This window comes from Podarcis cretensis, assembly GCF_951804945.1.
Source record: "Podarcis cretensis genome assembly, chromosome: 10".
Lineage (NCBI taxonomy): Eukaryota > Metazoa > Chordata > Lepidosauria > Squamata > Lacertidae > Podarcis > Podarcis cretensis.
Genome location: NC_137179.1, coordinates 34,447,668 through 34,467,585, shown reverse-complemented (window position 1 = coordinate 34,467,585; position 19,918 = coordinate 34,447,668). Strand labels below are relative to the sequence as shown.

General features: G+C 45.8%; 1 protein-coding gene across 4 annotated transcripts; it reads left to right on the top strand.

Annotated features, from left to right (window-relative positions):
- Positions 1-75: 75 nt before the first annotated feature.
- Positions 76-19,663, top strand: ARHGDIB (Rho GDP dissociation inhibitor beta). 4 transcript variants are annotated; one of them, XM_079992061.1, is made up of 6 exons: positions 76-244; positions 11,797-12,057; positions 14,159-14,242; positions 16,761-16,837; positions 18,395-18,458; positions 18,938-19,663. In XM_079992061.1, exons 2-6 carry the CDS (start codon positions 11,880-11,882, stop codon positions 19,135-19,137), a joined length of 603 nt encoding a protein of 200 aa, XP_079848187.1. In that variant the 5' UTR covers positions 76-244; positions 11,797-11,879; the 3' UTR covers positions 19,138-19,663. The 4 variants fall into 4 exon arrangements, with proteins under 4 accessions (XP_079848187.1, XP_079848185.1, XP_079848188.1 ...); XM_079992059.1 differs by having other exon boundaries at positions 77-244; positions 11,794-12,057; XM_079992062.1 differs by lacking the exon at positions 76-244 and adding an exon at positions 9,839-10,039.
- Positions 19,664-19,918: the final 255 nt, after the last annotated feature.

Genomic DNA, 19,918 nt, shown 5'->3' with positions numbered 1-19,918 from the left:
GGAATTCACACGCATCTCCTCTGTGGGCGAGGATGCTTTTTTCGCCCTAAAGAGAGCGAGAGACAGGCTTCGTGCACGGCAGGAAAAGCAGCGACACCGCAGCCCGGGGCTTCCTCTAAGAGTCGGGGTTTTTTTTAAAAAAAAAATTCTTATTTTTTCACCGACTTCCTTCCTGCTTTTTTAAACTGCCCAAGCTCGAAGCTGAGCGCAGAGCTCCGGACAGAGACGCCCCTCGCCGCCGCCGGTACGTGAGTCCGCCTTCTGGCAGGGGGGCGGGCGGAGGGACACCCACCCACCCGCTGGCTTTGCCCGCGCTCCCAGCCTCCTCCGGGAGACTTAATCCACAACCGGGAAAAGGCGGCCGGGAGAGCGGAGCGCGGCTCCCGCGCCAAAAGGGGAAGAAGCGCGCCTTGCTCTGCAATGCAGCAGGGCGCGCAGGCCGTATCCCGGGGGCGGAAGAAGTGGTCCGCTTGGGAAACGTGGCGGGAAGCGCCCCTCCGGATTCTGCCCCTTCGGGAAACCTGCCCGGGGGTGGCCGAGTTTGGGCAGGCGAGGCCGAGGGACGTTTCTCGCCTTGGTGCATTTCTCCGTGGAAAATTCCACCCCACTTCCTGTGCCAGAGCTCGCCCGTCATTCACATGAACTCTGGAGGCCTGGATGCTCATTTCATTATTTTTAGATTTGGGTCGCTGCATATTTTAAGGAGCGCGGGGCCCAGCGGCTCAGGGACTCGTTAAGGAAAGGAGAGAGTCGCTGCTTGACTTGCTTCTTCCTCCAACGGGCTTCCTGTGTGAATTCAGAAAGTTGCTGCTGCAAAGAATAAGGGTGTCTGTGTCTGTGTCTTTTTTTTTTTTTTTAATGGTGTTGAGTTTTAGTCAGGTTGGGGCTTCCAGACAGGCAATTTTTGGGGGGTGGGATTCAGTTACTGGCAAATTGAGGTTGCACATTGATAGTGGGTTGGAAGATCTTGCACAACAAAACCTACTTCCGCAAAAGGCCAGTAGGAAAAGGGTGGGAAAGTCGGGTAACATTTTGCTTTGACTTAACCTCCCTGGAAACAGGTTGGAAAGTTTGCTCATTAGGTAGCCAATGTTGTCTTCTTGCAAACTGATCAGGATGCCTTATCAATAAACAGGTCGTCTGGAAGCAACAAGGGAAGTTTTGAGCCTGTTCAGTTCCACAAGAACAGGTGTATGGGTTCTACGCTCACTGAGAAAATCTTTCCTAGGGTTCTTTCTGTGTTCCTTACTCCATACTAAAACACAGAGGTTACGATTGCATAGGCAGGAAAGACAGCATATAGCTTTATTCTTTGATTAGAAATACATGTACTTAGATTAAAAAATCATTAATCTTTCCTCTAGCTAGATTGGGCCCCCAATGAGAGTATGGAAGTAGTCTAAACTAAAGACTAAACAAGTTTTTTTAATTAAAAAAACCCCAAAGGCCAACAAGATCTTGGGAGAGGAGTGAATGAGTTTCATCATGGGGTGCCTCAGCTGAAAAGGCCCTATCTTCTTATCTGGATGAGTCCCCTAAAGGCAATAGAACATGTGCCAAATAACCTGGTCCTAATGCCCATTTATGGGACGCAGGTGGCGCTGTGGGTTAAAGCCTCAGCGCCTAGGGCTTGCCGATCGAAAGGTCGGCGGTTCGAATCCCTGCGGCGGGGTGCGCTCCCGCTGCTCGGTCCCAGCGCCTGCCAACCTAGCAGTTCGAAAGCACCTCCGGGTGCAAGTAGATAAATAGGGACCGCTTACCAGCGGGAAGGTAAACGGCGTTTCCGTGTGCGGCTCTGGCTCGCCAGAGCAGCGATGTCACGCTGGCCACGTGACCTGGAAGTGTCTCCGGACAGCGCTGGCCCCTGGCCTCTTAAGTGAGATGGGCGCACAACCCCAGAGTCTGTCAAGGCTGGCCCGTACGGGCAGGGGTACCTTTACCTTTACCTTAATGCCCATTTAGGGCTTTATAGATAACAAGTAGCATTTTGAATTGTTTACAGAAATCAAATTGGCAACCAGTGCACACTGAACAACAGAGAAATATGCTCTTGTTGCTTTCAATCACCTTCAATGAGCTCTGAAACTCCTAAGATGTGCAACCCTTTGCAAATAATCAAGTCAAGGGTTCTCTCCAAACCAAGCATGGAAAACATGTGCCCACCAGCCAGTGTCTTAGCTCCAGATGGGTCCAAAAATTTCCCTGTTGGTACCCTTATTGGGTCTGAATTGCCATAGTTCAGAACCATTAGCTGGTCTCAGATAATTAATTTGGCTCATCCTGTTCCCAGTGCATTGCTAGTTTCTGCACACGACCTCCTCCTTGCTTAATACATGGCCTGCAGAAGGTACGAACTTCCACACAGAAATCACCACTTATTGAGTCGCAGAAAGACTGAGCTCCTAAACCCTGTTTGCTTTCCTTATGGTAATACCCCTTCCCCTTTAAAATTAGCAAAACTACTGCTGATCAAAGAAGGCTCTTCCTCCTGCCGTTTAGTGAGCTGGGGTAACCTCAGAGCCTCTGGATTGGAAGATTAAGTCACTTTATGCTCTACTTTCTGCTAAAGTTGGTTTGCATAGGATGCCCCCTATCCTATCCCACCTTACATATAATCTGTTGATTTGCTGGACCTACAGCCTGGCTCTTACCCCATTCATAGAACAGCGGATTATGCTAGGATAACTGGAAACCACCTCAAGGCAACTGTCTTATGTGAAAAGATTGCATTTTCAAGATTACCTCTTCCTTTCTGCCATCTTTTGTGGTCACAGTCAGGGTGGTGAAAGCAGCAAAAGTGTATTTCCACCATGATAGGTCTTTTCTCTGCTTTGCCTTTACCAACTGCACGACAGGCAGAAATCCAGCAAGTGAAGCCTCCTCTATCCCTCTCTATCTGCATGTAAAGAAAGGCTTTACCTCCTGAATTGCAGCTGTTAAAAGGCCCCAGATCCCCACCAGGAAGCAAACAAATAGCCTTGGCAATCCTATTTAATATAAGGGTTTGGATAAATTGGAAATTTAAGTCTCTATGTTAGCAACTGTGAGTATGTAGAACAAGGGGATGGAAGTTATTAGAGACTGAGAAAACTCTTCATGCTGTGTTTGCACCTGCCCTTTCTGATACACTTACTCCACCTGTAAAATGGGGTGTGGTGGGTAGCTGTACTTACTTCAGCTGCTATGCTTTTAGGATGAATGCAGTAATTGCCTTATGGATACTTACAACTGACAAATGAAATAGCAAAGGGGTACAGCAGCACAGCAGGGACCTACTTCTTTGCCCATAGAACAACCAATTATACAACAAAGAAAAGAGTAAGAGGACTTTTTGTACCAGTTTTGTTGTGCCCCAGTGCTGCTTCTTTAATTTGGATATCTGACTTAAGGGAGTACAGAAATTTCCTTCCTTCTGAGAAATTGCTACTCGTAGTGATCGCTTAAACCTTCTTCCTGCTCTTAAAACTGGTGCTTGCTTTTTATAGCAACAGCCCAGGAATTCTAATGCTTTTGTTTCTTCTCTGGAAATGCTGAAGTCCTGCGGTACTATGGAAACAATTTGAAATCTAGGGTGTCAACAAAGAAGAGCTATAGGAGATGGGCAGTAGATACAGAGAGTGAAATAACTGGTGAGGCAAGCAGACAGGGAGGGAGGGAGCAATCTTTATGTTTGCTTGCTTTGGTTTTTTTAAAGGCCATTTTTGTCAGAAAAAGAGAAGGCAGACAGTAAACTACATGGATCCTTTCTACAGAAGCCCTCTAAGCTACATGAGCCCATGTTTGTGGCCTGTACATATATTTTTGCAACGTCCCACATTAAAAGCACTGTTTGTTAGCCCCAGGTTTCTATTCTTCTCCTGAGACTATCTGGGCTCTACCTGCTTTCTTTAGACTGTTGCTGTTTTTAATCTTCTCTGATGTGCAATGGACCTTTGGAATCTATGCTATGCTGTGCATCATCCCCTTCATTCCTCTTTCCACTAGAAAGTCTTTCCTGTTCTATTGAGGTGTCGGCAGTCCAAATTCATGTTAGTAGATGGTCATCATGTGCCACAGCAGTGCTGTTTGGAAAGAAACCATTTGTCTTCTTACTGTAACTCCTAGTTGAGGTGGAGCTGAAGGAACAGAGTAAATGTAGTAGGGTAATTTGAGTATGCTGAATCTGGAAATTGCTGTTCCTGAGCTGATTTGTCAACCCATACTGGTATATTGAACTAATACTTCCTGCTTCTATAGCTGGTGGTGCCTGAAAGAAGCAATTAACTGAATTGGGACTTTCAGGTACCTACAAATCAACCAAATATGTACCCAAATTATCTGACACAGTATTAATTCTTGCAGACCATATACCGTATTTTTCGCCCTATAGGGTGCACTGGCCCATAGGACACACCTCGGGTTTTTTTGGCGAAATGAATAAAAAAAAATTATTTCCCCACCCGAGCTTCCCCCGACCCCAGCCCCCAGAACAGGCTGCTATCCGCAAGCCTTGCGAGCCTGGCGGCAACTCCTGCCAGGCTCGCAAGGCTTGCGGACACCTGCGCGAAGCACGGGGTGTCCTCCAGAGGGCGCCCAGTGCTTCGGGCTGCAGGCTGCTGCCTGCAAGCCTTGCGAGCTCGCGGGAACTCCCCCCGGGCGCGCAAGGCTTGGGGAACACCTGTGCAAAGCACGGGGCGTCCTCCGGAGGGTGCCCCGTGCTTCGGGCTGCAGGCTGCTGCCCGCAAGCCTTGCGAGCCCGCGGGAACTCCCGCTGGGCTTGCAAGGCTTGCGGATAGCTGCCTGAAGCCTGGAGAGTGAGAGGGGTCGGTGCGCACCGACGCCTCTCGCTCTCCAGGCTTCAGCAAAAACCTGCATTCGCCCCATAGGACGCACACACATTTCCCCTTCATTTTTGGAGGGGAAAAACTGTGTCCTATAGGGCGAAAAATATGGTACTGCTATGAAAGCATATTCATTCTTTGAAACTGGGTTTCTTCTGTGAATTGTTTGGGTTTTCATGATGTGATATTTGGTATTTAGTGCTTTTCATTTTTTGATGTATTCATTTATTTCACAGCGGAAGTGGTTTGATAGTCACCCCCTTCTCCCTAGACTCATGGGAGCTGTAGTTCTGTAAAGGTGCCCAGGGTGTTTGTGCTCTAACAAGAAATTCTTAGCATCTATACCAGACTACATTCACTAGGATGGTTTAGCTAGTTAGACTGGAGTAACACTGATTTAAATATATTCATAGTATGCAATGCTTTAATTCTTTCTTGTTGTTTGTTGTCATGGTCTGTAACCCTCCCCACACAATGTGGCTGAAACTAACATTATTCAATCAAGTCATGATTCCGCCATGGCCTGTGAAGAACCTGATTCACAAAAGCTCTGTCACAGTGTGCAATGCAGCACATTAAAAAGGCTTTCCAGGCTTTGTTTTCTGCTTGCACATCAAGCCTCTGAGAGAGATCAATGTTAGTATTTTACACACAGGCATACTTCCAATTGTAGTGCTTGCCCAGAAGGGTATCGAACTAGTAGGGTTGCCACACGTGCAGAGTCTGCCGGAATACTGCAGTCAGAAGCAGCAGTTTCCCTTAAAAATATAAATAAATGCAGTTAATCTGATCTTGGCATTGACTTCCCGGTGAACTTCAACAAGAACTGAGATTAGGAAAAAACATTTATCAGTAGCATCTTCTGGTAAGAGGTGCAGTTAGCAGCTCTGCAAAAAGGGAACTGCAACCATGACAAGAGTAAGTTGCCCAGGATCACATCTTACACTCATGACTAAGGATTTGACCCCAGATATCCCATGATTCAAGTTTAATATTCCATTCATTAGATTATGACAGTGTTGCGCATGTACAGTCCCATCCCCCTGCAGACAGGCAAACCAAGGTGCACGGGGAAGGGCAGCATCTGACCCACACACTCTTAAAGGAGCTCATAGTCAAAGGAGGAAATCTAGCTAGGGAGAAAACAAGAGCTTTTCAGTGTACAGTCGTACCTTGGAAGTCAAACGGAATCCCTTATGGAAGCCCGTTCGACTTCCAAAATGTTTGAAAACCAAATCGTGGCTTCTGGTTGGCCGCAGGAGCTTTCTGCAGCCAATCAGAAGCCGCAGAAGTCCCGTCGGACGTTTGGGTTCCAAAAGAACGTTCACAAACTGGAACAATCACTTCCGAGTTCCAGGGCGTTCGGGATCCAAGGTACGACTGTATTGCCCTCTTACTAGTAAGTGTTATGTAATTGTGTTATGTAATTAAACTGCCTCGACCTTAAAGTTCAGTAATGGTGGGAAAAGGAATCTCACTTGTCATTTCTCACTTGTCATACTAAATGCATATGTAAATTTGTTGGAGAGCAGTTTGGTGCGGGGAACCTTTTTGAGGGCAGGCCATCTATTTTCCTACAGAATTCAAAAATGGAAATGAGTTTCGTCTGGTGCTGGACTCCTGCCCCAAGCTGGCTTTACCATGCAACCAGTTAAAAGATTTTTCGAAGGCTCCTGTGGGTGGTTTCATTGCTAGGCTAAGTGACTGATACACATGTTGAGTTCAGAGGCGTGGGTCTCTTAGAAATAAGCAGCTGGACTGAGGCTATGGGTTATTAAAAGAAGATGGTTATTTTATGGTCCTTTCCTTTTTCACAGTTGCATACAGAATTCTCTCTTAAGTCCTGGGGTGGACTATTCCAGGCTTGGTCCAGAGGAATCCTAGTCTAGATGGATCTGCCATAGACATAACAATGCACAATCTCTGGGACCAAGCTCTGGAGTTAGTGGGGGAAAGTATAGCAATATGGATGAGTGTCACGGATGTAGAGTCCACCTTCAAGCCATGCTTTGTCCAGGTCCCACCATGGAGATGTAGAAATTTGTGTTATTGAGTGGAGATACGGTAGATTACACCTGGCTTTTTCCTGTATGTAGCAAGAGCAGACAGCAGTGCTGTCTTTGGGGCGAGGCACTTAATCCCCCCTCTATTTTTATTTTTATTTTTGTAAGAGGTTGTGGTCCCCATTTCACTTCTTGTTGCATCCCTGTATTATTACATGTTTAAAAATAGGAGCGGAGGTGGTTGAGAGATTGAACAAGAGGCGCTGCAATTGCCAGTCTCCGTGAATTGGAGAGGGCTGTGATAAACTGCTTCCCAGGAAAAGGCACAGAGAAGCAAACCCGACTTGTACAAGGAGCACTTACGGAGGGAGTGCCTGGTGTGTCTTCACTCTCCTTTTCTCCCTTTTCATCTCTCTAATGCACCCCTTTGCTGAAGTCTATCTATTGAGCTTCTGCATTTAACCTTCTCTTCTTTCTCTCTCACTTCTTCTTTCAAGCAGATGTTTCTCTTGGTGTGTGTGTGTGGCCTTTTGTTTCGGTGCTTTTGGGCACATGCATTTCTGAACTGGGAAGGGCTGATTTATACTGATTTATAGAATGCATTGCAACTCATCATAGCTATATTCTCTGCATTACATAGTAATTTGAGTACCCATATTTTGGTGCATCTTTGAATGCTCAAGTGATGCAGTTATGTAATCTTAGACTCTGGAGTCAGTGGCCCTTGTAGATGACAAAGTGTATTACTTGAAGGTGTGGTATGGCAGGCCTGCTGCACCTTCTGACGACTGGGGCCCTGGACTTCTGCCCCAAAGTCCTGCCCTGATGGCATCATTGTGTACACTTTTTCTTTTTGTGTGTGTGGTTACTGCTTCTTTATTTGATGGAAATGTGCCTTTGCTACGTGCAATTTACTGTAGTCTTATAGTTTGATAGTTCTGCATTCCCATTCATGCAAATATATCTCAAGGTTTGATTTGCATTTAAGCAGCTGCCTCTTGACATCCAGAACTGCTTGAGGTCCACGTGGGAAGCTGTGTGTGGCCACTGGGCTTGGGCATCATGGTACAGCAGACTGGTTTTTTTTGGAAGCTTGTGGTGATGTGGTGGAATTATTTGCATTGCAAAGCTGAGAGGCGGCACATGGCTTGCCCACAAAGAACAGCCTCAGCAAGATTTCAATTTCTGTTGTCCACCACATTGCAGCTTATTTGTCTGAACGAAGCTTATAAACTACTCTTATCTCTGTCTTCCTGGTAGCACATGCAGTCTTGTTTTGCTGCTGGCTAAGTATATTTGGCACCTCTCCTTTTTTGGATTAAAAAAGTCTGGTTAGGAATGATGTATTTATCACATGTAATTTTAAAAGCCACAGGTATACACACTATATACCTTAAAAGCACATTCTTTCTCTCAGAGGATTCTGGAAATTGTAGTTTATGCCTCTCAGTAGCGCATTTCCCATCATTCCTTAGCAAACTACAGTGCCCAGAATTCTTTGAGAAAAAGAATGTGCTTTGAATGCAGTTTAAAGGTATAGTGTGTGTACATAGGCACAGTGTGTGCAGTTCAGACTGGGGAGCCAGTGGGATGGCTGTTGTTGTTCAACAACATCAGGAGGGGCGCAGGTTCCATATCGCTAGGGAAGACTTAGTTCCCGTCTTTTTGGACACAGCACATGGGAGGTAACTGAGCATTCTAAGCTCCCAGCCTACCATACTAGAAGGGGTTTGGATGGGGCAGAATGGAGGCCTTTCATGGATTATTAAAAAATAATAATTACAGTCCAATGATTTAGATAAAAGCAACAGAAGAAAAATGACAAAATCATGGCAATTTTACAACATGTCATTGATGCAATAATAAAGTATTTATGTTGGATTCCTACTGGACTGTCCACGCAGTATTATAGCAGTCTTCCCACCTGGAGGGCACTCTTGCACTGTGATGCAACAAAATGGGACAAAAAACCAAAATCCAGAACATTTCTGGTATTAAAAGTCACAGGATTTCATTCAGATGTTACAGGGCATGCACTGATGAATGACGAAGCAATATGACCACCCCAAAACTTGCAAGCAGAAACTATTAAAAGAGCACTGAAAAGGGCATGTGGAGTGGAACTGAGCCACAAAGAGACAGCTGCCAGTCTGTGTAGACAGTACTAAGCTAGGTGGACCAATGATCTTACAGTATAGAACAGTTCCCATCTACCTACATCAAATGTAATCTCTCTGGGATTGATATGCAATCTGGATAGATAGCTGGAGTGTGAGCTACAAATGGTTTAAAAGCCCTGCATTTATTATACAATCAAAGGACTGTGTAGGATTGTGTCTCTTTCAAGATCAGATCCTATTCTACTCACCAACATGCCGTTAATACAGTTTCAGAAGGCATGGCTAGTGTGATGTAGCTATTAGATTAGAATTAGGGAGACCTTGGTTCAAATCATCCATTCAGTTCACTGGGTTCATTTCAGCTGGCTGAGGATCCGTTGTTAAAGCTCAGTGTGCTTTACGAGTTGAACCTACGTAGTTATAAGTAAGCAGCACTGATTTTGCATCCCGAGAAACCGGGTTTTATTCTAGGCACTTCTGCTCATGGCCCTGCATTTGTGTGAGGGTGGGTATATAATATGTAACCTATTTATCTATCTATATTTCCTGCATTTTGGAGGTGGGGCTGTGGCAGCTGTCATGGTGAGCTCCTGCACTTCAAAATTTACCACTCTACCCTGTGCTTCTTTCCTCTGCCCCCTTCCCTCTCTTGTGCTGTCCATCACAGAGGTGTTCCAGATCTGCCCATCTTGGGTACTCATTAACCCTCTCGCTGTTCCTTCCTCTGTCTTTGCCTCTTGACCTCAAACCACAAGAGGAGACGTGTTCTTCTGGCATTGCAAAGGGAGTGCCAGTTTCAGCCGCTGCTGAGAATGCAGCGTGCTGATTTCAGCCTTTCTTACTTCCTCCTCTTTTGGAGAAGTTTCAATGCTTAACGGCTGCTGCTGCTGCTAGTAGGAGTCTGCAGCCAGGGCATGTGTTGTCATAGGAACAAACCACATGCTTCCTTCTTGCACAGGAAAGGGACCTGGTCATAGCGCAGACAACAGCTATTTTAACTGTTGTGCAGTCAAGAAACTACAAGATATTTGCAGCTGGATTCATCGGCATTCTTCATTTAATTTTTTTAAAAGCTTGTGCTATGAGCTCCATCCAGGTATTTTCCCCTCATTCCTTGCTTTTCTTTCTGAACGCCATCTCTAGCCTGTCCTTAACTGAGGCAAAGCCCTATAATTTGCTGCATGGCATATTTGATTGATTTTGATTGTAGCAGAATTGATCAAGGCTGCAGTGGATCTCAGTTGCTGTGTTGCTCAGACGCTGTGTGTGGTGGGCTGTTCCTGTGTCAGCGTGCCGTGAAGGCATTTGTTCCGCAAAGGCGGCTCCTGGTGGGGTTTGCTGGGTCGCTGCTGGAGCTGTGTGAGGTGTCTGGTTACTCAGAAGAGGATGAGGCTATGTGCGCTTAGCAGATTTTTCTGCTTAAATCAGTTCCAGCCTTGCATATAGGTCAAAAACGTTTTGAATCCAGTTGCAATGATCAGCCCTATAAATCAGTTCAATGAGCAACACAGAAGAGAATCCCAAAATTGCGAGCTGCAGGCTTGTTGCATTGATTCTCTGTGGGTAGTCCCAGCAACCAGGTGTATCTGAAAACTGGAACAAGGTTTTCAGCCACCTTGAAACTAAATTCTTGGATTGAAAATATGCTAAAAGTGCAGGGGAATCTCGCCTGCTCAAAACTGAGCAGTGTTCACAAGTTGCAATGGTTATTTTGAGGTTCCACTAATGGAAATGTGTAGAAACCATAATATGCCAAGTGCTATAAATCAGTGCCAGGTTCTGTTTCTGCATTAATTGCTCTCTCTGATTCCAGTTGGATAGAGGAAGAGGGAAGTGTGTTTGTGTGTATGTGCATGTGTGTATGTATTATATGCTTTATATGTGCTCAAATATGTTGAGCTGTCCATTAGAATAGCTGACTTACATGGCTGTGGATTTCTCTCTAGGTAGAAAAAAAAATCTTTGCTCACTACTTCAGAACCTGGCCTAGATGCTGACTGTCAGCAGATGGTTGTATTTTATAACTTTTTTTGTTTGGTGCCCAAAGAATCAAGTGCGACTTGGTTTGGTTTATTTAAAAATAAATAAATAATACATATATTTTAGGGACGCAGGTGGCGCTGTGGGTTAAAGCCTCAGCGCCTAGGGCTTGCCGATCGAAAGGTCGGCGGTTCGAATCCCTGCGGCGGGGTGCGCTCCCGCTGCTTGGTCCCAGCGCCTGCCAACCTAGCAGTTCGAAAGCACCTCCAGGTGCAAGTAGATAAATAGGGACCGCTTACCAGCGGGAAGGTAAACGGCGTTTCCGTGTGCGGCTCTGGCTCTGGCCAGAGCAGCGATGTCACGCTGGCCACGTGACCCGGAAGTGTCTCCAGACAGCGCTGGCCCCTGGCCTCTTAAGTGAGATGGGCGCACAACCCCAGAGTCTGGCAAGACTGGCCCGTACGGGCAGGGGTACCTTTACCTTTACCTTTTACATATATTTTACAGTTGCTAATCACAGTATTAGATAAGTTCACAGGAGGCAGTAATATTAACGGTTGGAGGTAACTGACAGGGACTGGAGTGACACCTTGTGCTGTTTGTATACTTTCTGTGCAGAATATCCGGGGTTAGGAAATGCTGCACAAATAATATTTTGCTAGGTAGGCTCCTGTTGGTTTGACAGGACCAGCAGCGTTCAGGCGCCAGCAGTCAGGCTGCTGTTCACATCTCTTTGTATAGAATTGACTGCAGTACAGCTGTTGAACGTCTAGACGCAACAGAATCTTAATTTTGAATACCAGGAAAATGACAGTGACACTTGTGTTTACAAAAGCATTTAGATGGCTGTACCTTTGCTCTTTATTGCAGCAGAAGCCCAGCTAAGGACTTAGGAGCCCCACCAGCGTTGTTCTTTTACACTCACTGGCGGCTTCCTCTTCCGAGGCCAGACGACCATGACTGAGAAAGACCCCGAGGTGCATGTCGAAGATGATGATGATGAGCTAGATAGCAAATTGAACTATAAGCCCCCACCTCAGAAGACGCTTCAGGAACTGCAGGAGCTGGACAAGGACGACGAGAGCCTTGCAAAGTACAAGAAGTCCCTGCTGGGGGATGGACCTGTGGTGGCAGGTATGGCTCAAGAGGTGGGAATGGGATTGGTTCTGTGGCACAGGGGTGGGGAACCTTTTTCGCTCCACAGGCCTGACCTCATGGGCCAAAATTGATAGTGGGAGGGGCTTCCCACATGGCAGTCATGTGATGCCATTATGATGTCACATGATTGTCAAATTTGGTTTGCTCTGATCTTAAAAGGGTAATGGTTAGAGGCTTGCAAAAACCTTTGTGGGTCTCAACCCCCCCTCCCCCCTCCGCTTTGCTTTTAAGTCCTCAACCTTGCACTGTTATGGCTCTGATTTCTCATTATTTGATGAGTGGAGATTAAATCCTGCTGCCTAGGCTTCACCTTCCTGTTCCAGGATGATGCAGCTGGTGCAGGATTAAATCCTGTGCTCCCGCTCATCACTTGATGTCAGCAGTTACATCAGCTGCTGGGCAGGTAGGTTGAGTTTGGGGCAAATGGCCAGCTGGGCCAAATTGGATTCTCCTGGCAGGCGGAGACTGGCCTGTGGGCTGAAGGTTCCCCAACCCTGATGCAGCAGGACACCTTTCAGAATAGGGAAAGAGCTGATTTGGCATTATGTAGCAAGACTAGCTTTGTTATGGATGAGAGAATGTGAATAAATCTTAAATGTGGGGAAAGAAATTATGTTGGTTTGCTATAAAAAATAATACTATTTTGTGCGGGTTGCTTACAGGAAGATTTGGGTTCTGTTTTCAGCATCCAGATACATTCTCTCTTTGACTAGGGATACCTAGTTTCAAGGCTCAGAGTTATGAGCACTTGTGACCAAAAGGATCATACCTAGCGGTGCTGAGAGAAACTCCAGCTGTGTACACACCATACTTTTAAAGCACAGAGCCGGGGGGGGGGGGGAGAAGAATCCTGTGTTTTACCCTGCAGAGAGCTATGATTCCCAGCACCCTTAAACTACAGCTCCCAAGATTCCTTCTTTGGGGGAGTGGGATGTGCTTTAAATGTATAGTGTAAACACAGCTTTCTGCTCATGATCCTGGAGATCTGCTGTCAGTCAGGGTTAATAGCTCTAGGTGGGATCCTGCAGCACCTGCTTCACAGTGTATCAGCCCTTCCAATGCCACAGTTTTAGGAGGCATTCGGTACTTGCCTGTAACATGTACGCAGTAAAACCCAACTGAGTGAATTCATGCTTAGCTGCTCTTGGTTGGGGCCTTCGCGAATGTGTGGTTGAACATATTGGGAGGGACTTGCAAGAATTATTTTGGGAAGTGGGGATGTGGGATTGTTCTCATCGAGCAGAGAAGGGAGCCAGGTATGTGCTCAGAAGGGTTGTTAGGCTGCAATCCTAAGCATATCTACTAGTGGGGGGAGGAGAGGAACAGTTTGTACAATCGGCAGAATCAAATGGCAGTGCTCAAGCGTGACTGTAGCACTTTTAAGCTGGCAAGAACAGGAATCGTGCGGTTATGCGATTGAATACGCTCTCATAAAAAGAAGAGCAGGAGGGAATTTCAGCATGCAGATAACACTTTGCGGCATGAAGTGTATAACTTCATCACATGCTTCTAATCCTAGAATGCCTTTATCGCCATTATTATTATTATTATTATTATTATTATTATTTATTAATTTATTAGTTGGGTTTCTTTTTTTTTTTTTTGCAGCAGCAACTCAAAGCAACTTACATTTAAAGCAAACACATGCATTAAAACCAGCATTTTTAAAAAGTGATTTTGTCTGAGAATTTTGGGCAGCGCTGGATGCATGTTCGAGGGAACCCCGGGCAATGTGTCCTCCATGCGGGGACCCTTCTCTGCTAGTGAGCCCCCCGGTCTTACCTGGCTATGGTGGGGGCATACCAAGTCATGCTGGACAGCTGGGTCTCACAGTGCCCCAGAGCAATGCTATCCACGGGTCATTGTGATAAAGGAAGAGTAGCTAGATCCAACTGCCTGATGTTGTTCGGAGCGCTAGGTCAAAAATTAAGGAAGGAATGGGGGGTGGGCGTGGGGGCACTAGCTGCTGCCCAAGGCTCTTTTCTACAGTGACTGATGCTGTAGAAGTCTTTGAGCAACAAAGGCAAAGAACCTTGTTTCCTTAACGCTGACTTACCTACCTTTCCTGTTCCCACAGACCCTACAGTTGCCAATGTGACTGTCACTCGGCTCACCCTGGTTTGTAACAGTGCTCCAGGGCCAATTACCATGGACCTCACTGGTAGGTGAAATTCTCTTCCTTTCACAGCATAAGGCCAGTGCTTTTTTTCTTAAAAAAATGTTTAGGGGTACTCCCATTTTCCTGCTCATAGATTCACAAAATGTTTAGGGGTTTTTTGTTTTGTTTTTTTGGTCCCCTAGGCCACATTCATCCTTTCCTAACCCTCCAGGGATCACACACTGGTATTTAGTGTGACCACCCTGCACTTTCACATTCCTGCAGACACACTCACATGACATGCTGCTCCTCAGCTGATTTATGCAGATTATTAGGTTATTGCCCTCTTACCCCCCTTCAAACAATTGATCTGATAGTTGGGGAGGGCTGACCAGTCATGGCACCCTTCTTCCCATTCTGTATCTTACTTAATTTTGTCTTCATTCTGTTGTCACTGCAAAAAGAAAATTCAGGTCTTGAGTGGGGGAGGGAGAGAAAAAAAAATGGTTGAGGGCTGATACAACAAGGGACATCAGCTGGTTGACAGGTGGGTGTTGATTGGGGAAAACAGCTTCGTGGGCTGAATTGGAAACCTGGGGGGGGGGGGCAAGATTGGCCCACGGGGCAGAGGTTCCCCACCCTTGCTTAGTGAGTTTGCAGGTTAGGCGAGACTTGAACTGGGCATTCTGATATCCCAGGTGTCTTATTCCTTTTGGACACATTAAGTGGTTGTTTTTTTTTGTTTGTTTTTAAAAAGCAAAAGAATTTGAGGATGCTTAAAAAACAACAACAAAGTGACACATCTCTGTAAGTGGGTCATAGAAACTTTTCCCAGAGTCCTATGAAGTGTGCACAGAATAGTTCTTGCCAAGCCCTTTTTGCTGGCACAGACTAGAGCATCAGTCCTTTTTGCAGACTAAATCAGCAGTCTGCTTCACACCAGTGTGAGAGAGTCACGCTTCGCCTTATATGGACTTCTTATCTGAGAGAGGAAGTTGGGGCTCGGCAGAGCTAGGATGCTTCCTTTTCAGCTGAAATCTCTGGGGAGGCAATACCACAAACGGTTTCTTGATTATCTCAACATTATACAGCCTGTTTTGTGCGAGCGCCTAGGCTCCTCTCAAACCCACCTAGCAACAGCTTCACCCCTTGCACAAACCCCCTCAGTGTCAGTGGCTCTTTGCACAAGAGAATCTCCCAAGGAGTTGTGCCTATCCCCCCCCCCAGTTCATGGGACTGACAGAAAATGTGCTCATATACACAAACACACAAGTACACAGGCACATTTATGGTTCAGGAATACATCCACAACCCTATTCGCAACCATAAAGTATAGGTATCGCAGGCATGTTAAGACTGTTATCTATGCAACGTAAACAACTCGGATAGCAATTTTCTTTGTTTAGGGAACCTCAACAACTGTCTGTGTAGGGGAATGTTCAAGATCTCAATCAAAGATGTCGCAGTGCCTCTTCAAATTCCTCCCAGGATTCTTTGGAGAATGCTCTTTTAGTTTTAATGTATTTGCGTGGACAGGCGGAGTCCCCAGATCCCGCACGGTCCCCCCGTCATGTGGAATAACGACTCAAGACAACGTGCTATGGGATTAAATTGGCCACAACTTTATTAAATTTCAAATGTGGGTAGACCTTGGCTCAGGCATTGTGCGTTCTCCCTCCCTAGTCCCCAGCCGGGGACCTAGGGAGCATCAGGGTTATCCAGTGTGTGTGTGTGTGGGGGGGATGGGCCGGCTCTGGAGAACATATGTTCAAGCAGAGATAGCCGCCCCCATTATGCCGCCGCCGCAGGGGAGAGCAATGACGACCTTTCAGCGTACGGTCAAAGCCTCCCTTCAGAAACCGCTTTAACAGGGACCCTGGTATCGCCGCTGCAAAGAGGAAGATGGACTAAAGGATTCCGCCCAAGGCCTGATACCACCAAAGTTGTGACGTTTTGCTACGGGAAAGGCGAAACCTGCTAATGCAGGGAAATTCCTTTCCGGTCCTTTAACAGCGACCTTAACGTAGCAGCGCCCGCATACCTGTGAATAAAAGTTAACCTGCAAAACCTGTGAATAAAAGTTAACCTGCAAAAAAAGACATTAACTGAGGGTGGGTAGGGTGGGAGAAGCTCTGGAGCCAAGTGAGGATTCCAGGTAAGATCCTCCCTCTATTGTGTGGGCAGGTAATCCCTCCCCTGCCTGGCCTGGTCTCCTTGGCAACGCTTCCCCCAGGTGAGATTGGACAACTGACTGAGGTAGGCGGAGACCTCCAGGTATTCCACCTGAGGGAGGCAAAGCCAAGCCTATGCTGTTGGAGCCGCTCCAAGCAAAGGGCGCTTCCTGTTTTAGGCGGGGAGCGGTCATTGTTTAAAACATGTATACGCCTTCATCAAACATACTCCAGTTTACCTTGTGTGAAATCGATGCATATTTGAAGGGCAGATGTTTAAATGTCCACATGTACCACAGTCCTTCAACATACTATAGTTAGAACAGTTTATGGGTAAATGTGTTCTCTTGTGTCTTGTCTTCTTCACAAGATTAACTGGGTGTCTCTCTTCTCTCCCTGACCCACCTCAGGGGACCTTGAAGCTCTCAAGAAACAGACATTTGTAATAAAGGAAGGATCTGAATATTGCGCCAAGATCCACTTCAAAGTGAGTCACTCTTCTACTTGTGTTTTCTGTGGGTGTCTAGTGCTGGGTTCTGTCCCCTGGTGATGCCTGGTGCAATGCAAACCTATGTATTGGGTTGTAGGTTCACATGTTTCAAACCCTGACAGTCTAAATAGTAAAGGCACTGCTAAATTAAAAGGGTATATTGTGCAAAGACAGCAGTAGGTTGTACCAGGCCAAAATGGCTTCCCACAATGCAGGCTCTTGCATTCCTAAACCCCACTGCCGGGACTGGTACCGTATTTTTTGCTCCATAAGACACACCTAACCATAAGACACACCTAGTTTTTAGAGGAGGAAAGGGGGAAAGCCCCGTTTTTTTGAGGATCAGCTCAAAGTTGTTGAGCTTACTTTGCAAAGGGAAAAAATCCTGTTTTTATGGGGTTCAACTCACACTTCTGAAGCTTCTTTAGGAAAGGAAAGGGAGCCGTTTCTACAGTTTCTAGACAGATAATCTGATCAGCCAGTCGCTGGGGAAACAAACAGCCTCCGTCTGCAGAACATTCAACAATGGAGGCCTGGGCAAGGGGGCGGGGCCAGAAAGGGAGCCAGCAATCGACCACACATTCGTTCCATAAGATGCACAGACATTTCCCCTTACTTTTTTGGAGGAAAAAAGTGCGTCTTATAGAGCGAAAAATATGGTTGTTTATTTAGTTTATATTGTTATTCTTTAATGTATTTTATTGGAATGGTAAATGTTGCAGATCAACCAGAGTGGTGCTCCCCACCAGAAGTACAACATATAAATGTTTCAATAGTTGTCTTTTCAGAAAAGTTTTTTACAGTGTTTACCGCTTTCATAAAATCACCTTTTTTTAAAATCTCATTACTGTGATATTGTTGTACTTCACAGAGAATTTTACATTTGTGCAAAACTGACTTGAAGGTGCACTTGGAGAAAGGCTTAAACTCAGTGCTTTTTTCTGGGGGGACGCAGGGGTACGCATACCCCTAAACATTTTGTGTATCTAAGTTTGGCCTCATTGAGGGCAGTATTTCAATATGAGTAGGAAAATGAGAGTACCCCTAAACATTTATTTTTTTAAAGCACTGCTTAAACAGCCTATCGAAAAGCAGCAAATCAAGTGGGGGGGATAGATTTGTGTGGTATCTGAAAAAACAAGTAATTGGTTAATTTATATGATGACATATAATTAAATTGCATTTGCAAACCCGTTACTAAATGTGAGTGAGTTTATCTGAAAAAAATACACCAAATTTATCATTCTAAAATGTAATAAAAGCTATCAGTTTCTCAGCTTGATCCCTGCACTGGCCTAGAGTAAACTTCTCATGTAAAGGAGTTTCATTATTGGCAAGCACCTCTTGCAGCTTCTTATGAGGAGGCACTCTGAAATTGAGTAGGATGGGCTTTATTCCTCCATGCCATCTCCCAACAGCCAAAAAGGGTGAGGGATGGCAAAACGTGGCACAAGCAAAGAGGAAACAAGGAGTGAAACGTGGAATAAAACAGAGTCTTATTACCAAGGCAAAAGGGGCGGCAGAAGCTTGAATGATTATGCTTTTGTCTTGCAGGTAAATAGAGAAATTGTATCTGGCTTGAAATATGTGCAGCATACTTACCGGACAGGGGTGAAAGGTAAGTAAAAATTAGCTATTTTTTTTCTTCCTTAGCAAAGCTTCTTCCCACCTCCCTGCATACTGTTCTCCTCTACTACTCCAGCTCACCTAATCCCACTCACTTTCCCATGTATTCCCCATCACTTTCCAAACTGCAAACATTCCATTTTTTTTTTAAAAAAGCTGAATTTGTTGTGTTAGGGCAACAGACGGCTTTGATCAAAATTACCTGTAAATGCATAAACTTAAAGTTTGGATATGTCCTTGGACCCCTCCCACAAACTACTGCCAGTTTGGAGGCAACCTAGTTTATGGAAAGGGCATTAAAATCGTTTCTGGGCTATTTTCTGTGCATGGTTGCAGAGCAGCAGCAGTGTACACAGGACTCCCTCACTACAGGCTGATGCAGCAAAGCTGAACTGCTTGTGTAACTGTCTCTCAGCAGCCTGTGTTTGTGCCCTGCCTCTGATGACTTTCTTGTGGGCTGTTCTCTCCTAGTGGACAAAGTGACATTCATGGTGGGCAGCTATGGGCCACGGCCGGAGGAATACGAATTCATTACACCTCTCGAGGAGGCACCTAAAGGCATGATGGCTCGAGGAAACTACCGCAACAAGTCCTTCTTCACCGACGACGACAAGCACGACCATCTCACCTGGGAGTGGAACTTGGCCATTAAGAAGGAGTGGACAGAATGAGCTCCACCTCGTTTCTCCTCCCCCTTTGCTTCCTCCTGCCTCTTGCACTGTTCTCCAGGTGTGCCAGTCTCTGGCTCCTGCATGCCACGCTTCCTCCAACAACCCCCCCCCCCCACCTGGCCCTTTTACTGTCACAAGAAATTCTGTTTTAACACAGGCCTTGGGGCAGACTCTGTCTCTCCTGCGCTGAAAAATAAACCACAAGGAATTAAAACTGGGACAAATCATCCTCTCTGCTTGCATAGGATCAGTCCTTGAAGTGCCTTTGCTAGGACGACGCACAGATTCTAACCCAACACAATTGCTATCTAGGTTGTCCCCATTTAAAGATCTATGGCCATTAGCCTAGTTTCCTTGCAGTCTGTATTCACTGGAAACATACTTGCCTATGAGTGGATTCTATCGTAATTTAAGCTTGTTTATTGTGTGTGGAAAACTTGCCTTTGAGAGTAGCAGGAGACACAGTTCCTGCCCTAGCCTGTGAAAATGTCTGTGTCTTTGAAAATAAAGCCAGTTTTGTCCTTTGCTTCCGACTGTCTCGTGTTTCATATAGTAAATGGATTTGTTCCGTTCTTTGCACACGCAGAATGTCAAACATATTCAGATCTACAATGAATTTTAAAAATAGATCCCAAATACTTTCGTGAGTCGGTATTGTTTGACTTAGGGTTTCTCCCTCCCTTTTACTGAAGCATATTTATTGAGTGCTTACACTCCGCAAGGTGCTGCATGGAACATAGATATGACCTAATCCTTGTCCAGTGGGCATGGTGTTTATGAG

Excerpts from the sequence above, each read along its gene's own strand:
- ARHGDIB (XM_079992061.1), top strand. The coding sequence starts at position 11,880 with ATGACTGAGAAAGACCCCGAGGTGCATGTCGAAGATGATGATGATGAG. Across the intron at positions 16,838-18,394 it reads GCGCCAAGATCCACTTCAAA|GTAAATAGAGAAATTGTATC; the intron begins GTGAGTCACTCT and ends TTTGTCTTGCAG. Across the intron at positions 18,459-18,937 it reads TTACCGGACAGGGGTGAAAG|TGGACAAAGTGACATTCATG; the intron begins GTAAGTAAAAAT and ends GTTCTCTCCTAG.